At 38.3% G+C, this 3748-nt stretch overlaps 2 protein-coding genes; both read right to left on the bottom strand.

The window, feature by feature from the left end:
• Window positions 1-1235, bottom strand: part of GSBLH_T00002234001 (uncharacterized protein) — a gene marked incomplete at its 3' end in the record, with an annotated part of 2180 nt that extends 945 nt beyond the window's left edge. The window contains exons 1-2 of the mRNA XM_013040773.1: window positions 1039-1235; window positions 1-1007 (exon numbers count right to left, since the gene is read on the bottom strand). The exon at window positions 1-1007 is cut by the window's left edge and continues 945 nt beyond it. Coding sequence (XP_012896227.1) covers window positions 1-1007; window positions 1039-1177 — 1146 coding nt within the window. The 5' untranslated portion in view covers window positions 1178-1235.
• A 2301-nt stretch (window positions 1236-3536) lies between these two features.
• The window catches only part of GSBLH_T00002233001 (uncharacterized protein), a gene marked incomplete at its 3' end in the record, with an annotated part of 713 nt that continues 501 nt past the window's right edge, over window positions 3537-3748 (bottom strand). The window contains exon 2 of the mRNA XM_013040772.1: window positions 3537-3748. This exon is cut by the window's right edge and continues 132 nt beyond it. Within this exon, the coding sequence (XP_012896226.1) occupies window positions 3537-3748 (212 nt within the window).

Below are 3748 nucleotides of genomic sequence, written 5' to 3'. Positions count from 1 at the left end.
CGCAATGTCTGTGGTTTTGTAATATCTATTTTCGATCTTTATTTGATATGTATTTTGTATGCTGATTAAATAGTTGTTTAGAATCTTCGTACAAAACTTTTCATTGTTTCCTCTTTCTTGGCGTAATGCTGGTAATGCCTGGTATTTTGCATCCATTGATTTGATAGTTCCAATATTGTTCACCAATGCTGATAGAACAGCTTGGTCTTGTCTATGATTTGTCATATTCGATCCTCGTGGAGATATGCACCTCTGTGTATAAGCACATTGTTGATATGGTATTATCACTCTGTTTATGACAGTTTTATTGGACCAATCAGTAATCAAATGACCTCCACAACCCATTCTCCATTTTGGATCAAATGTATCAATAATATGGTTTTGCTCTAAAAACTTGATCGTAGTCTTATGTGTCCATTTTCCTGCACTACCACCAGATACAGGAGTATAGATTCCTTCAAGACGAGTACTTGCCACTTTTCTACTGATTCCATCTCGGATAAGACTTTCTCCATCAATCCAAAATGTTATTGCTTTCCACGAAAACAAAGCATCCATGTAGGACACCACTTTCCAAGTATAACCACCACGCTGATCCTTGTTTTCAAACAGATTCATCCATTGGGGAAAAGAACTCCAATTGAATTTGCGATATGCAATAAACCCAGTGGATTTCATTTTCTTCTGAATCTCATGAATTGTTTCGAAATGAGCAAACAACTTCTCCTTCAATTCAGGTGACAACCCTAAATCAATGTACATATATGAGGCATATGGATCTGCCAAAACCATAGAATAAAGACAATTAAAGGAACCATAACCATGATTATCTGATGCCCCTGTCATCATCAATACATCTGAAGTGTGTAAATGATAGGTGGGAATATCTCCAGTTAGAAGAAATGGTAATGACTTATTTGCAATTCCATAGTTCTCGTAGTGTGTTGAAATGTCTGATACTAATTTATTGAAAGGAACAGGATACTCAATATCGTCATAATCATATTCTATACAATCATAGGAATGGCAATGCACTACGATTTTTGGAACAGCATCCAAATCTTGGCAGCTTTACAGGGTAGGAAACAACATCATTTACTACAAACAGTGTTTGTACTGTCGAGCCATTTACTTCTTTTGCTTCTTGACTTTGTCTTATAATGGAAAGTATGTACATATATACAAAGAATGAGCAGAAGGAAAGTGTATAAAATAAAATATTCATGCTACCTTCTTGTAAAAAAGAATTTGAACTATTTAACATATGTTGTTATGATCTATAATTCCATTCGATGTTATGCTATGAATGCATAATACTTTATGCATTTGATTCATTCTAGGCTTGTACTATTTGGACATTTGTAAGTATGACTAACAACCAAAATATGGTTTTAGTAAAATAGTATTGAGTCATATTACTTGTATATTATCATACGAATGAGTGAGATACAAAGATGAAACTAGTTGTTGGCATTTACTTGTACAGCGAAAACTATTCGTAAGCAAATGTTACAGAACATTCTCCATATTACTCTAAATTAGTCTTGATATTATTATTACGTCAGTATCAGCAAATACAATGAAATACTGATAATGATGTGTTGTCGTATAGATTTCCTTTTTTTGTGTATAATATAGATAAGGGAGTTCGGCAACTGCAAGCTATTATCATCGATCGATCAATCTTCATCTCCTCCCTGTTCATGTTTGTATCGAAAGCAATTTGCTGGTCACCTTTTTCCAGTTTTTCAAAGTTGGAATCCCGCGGTTACCCCCGAAAGAGTCGGTGGAAAACAGCTGCAGCTACCCTCCCCCGTCCGATCTCTTCCTTCCTATGTGAAATGGATGATTCATCACGCTGAACAAGATATTCCGACCCACAATCCTCCCACCCCGCTGTCTGCAATGATTTCAAAGCCATTATCGCGAGTTCAGCTATACGAAGAATCGAGACATACTCGCATCCAGTTCTTAAAGATTTCACCTGTCAATCTATCTGGCTTTGGGATCCCAATTTATGTCCTCGAGTTACGACTATTTTACTATCCAGGATTTGAAGTGTGTTTTCCCACAGATCAGTATTGATGAACGATATCCTCGACGAATCAGCTATGTGCTTACTCAGCTATTGTCCACCTATCGCAAGTCCTTGCTGTTCAGTCTTCTCTTTATCGGTTTGGAGAGCAAAACATCTGGCAATCTCAATCGATTCGTTTCTTCCTTCTATCAGAACATCAAAACGTTGGGAGACAATGTGATTACCGCTTTATCCAATCGCACATTGTCACTTGTTTGCATGCTTTCCTATGTGAGCGAGTACATCGATGCACAGATCGTAAATATATCTCTGTCTGGAATCGATGTAATGATGGGTCTCACAAGTTGGCTCTACATATTCTTCCAGCAAGTGAATGTTTTAGCGATTCCACACACACTCCATGGAGAAATCACACTGCAAAGTCCCTATATCAAATCGAAAAAGCGTTATTCCTTGTTTGGAAGGCTGTGGAATCAGAATTCAACATTGATGTGGTATATGATAGGAACGATCGGAATGGTTTCGCGTCCTCTGCAAATGGTTCTCTTCGATCTCCAAACAATGCGACATTATCTTGATGGTGAACAAGTCAACAAAACGCGAGCCAAACCTTCCAATTTAGCCATCGGAGGCATTGTAATAGTAAGAATTTGAATTGGATTTGATTCATTGTAGCCTTTTGATGAGATTTACAGCAAAGAACGTGAGTTGTTGTCTCGTGTAGAAGATGGAAAATATGAGATGGAAGACTGTATTTCGGTGTATTGTTTAGGCAACGCATACCTATTAACGACAAGGAATCATTTACTGATTATTCAGGAGAAAATATCGGAGATTGTTTTACGATGCTGTGTGGCTTTCGATGAATGCTGCAAGGATTATTGTCGGAGAAATGTGGATACGAACAATGTGGAGTAGTGTGTATGAAGAATTGTTCGTTGTTCAAGAGTCGATGGGATCGGATTCAGTTGAAATTGGAAGAAGTGTGTGTGAATATGGGGAAGAGTGAAGACACTGAGAAGAGGTGTGAGAAACTGATTGGTATCATCGAGAATGAGAGAAGAAATCACAGTTATAATAAGTTTTGGAGAGGAGGAATGAGTTGTAGTTTGGAGATATCAATATTCGTTGAATACATTAGCCCAGTTGGAGTGACTTGTTTGTTGAAAAGTAAATGAGTGATGTGTGTGATGATTTGATGAAATAGAAAGAAATGAAATGATTTGATTTGATTTGATTTGGAGTGAAAGAACAGATGATTCTTCACAAAATGAATGAATGATATTGATGATTCTACCTTCTGAAATCATTGTCGATTGTCTTAATGTAGTTCAATGCACACTTGGTCAAAGAAATCCTTGCCAATGGTTTCATTCTATCTCAACATTTCACCAAACATCCATCCACACACACAGTATTCGAACAAACAAACACTCCACCAATGACGATTCCACCCTTCCTTTCTTCCTTCCTTTCTTTATGTAGCCTCACAATCAGCTTAGAGAGAAGCTCTCTTGGCCTTCTCAGCAGCGATGGCAGCGGCACGAATGCTCAGCTTGCGCTGAGTCTTCAGTCCCATGATACCGCCACCCCACTTCTTGTTCTCGGCATACTTGGTGGTGAAGCTCTCCTGCAGCGAGTTCAGCGCCGCCTCGTCCTCAGGGTTCACTCCCGTCAGACACACGCAAGTAGCGGTCTTCTGGTGCACCA

The sequence above is a fragment of the Blastocystis hominis genome (assembly GCF_000151665.1).
Source record: "Blastocystis hominis, Singapore isolate B (sub-type 7) whole genome shotgun sequence assembly, scaffold_18".
In the NCBI taxonomy this organism is placed as follows: Eukaryota; class Bigyra; order Opalinata; family Blastocystidae; genus Blastocystis; species Blastocystis hominis.
Note: the sequence above shows the minus strand (reverse complement) of the source record. Positions and strands in the feature narration are given on the sequence as shown.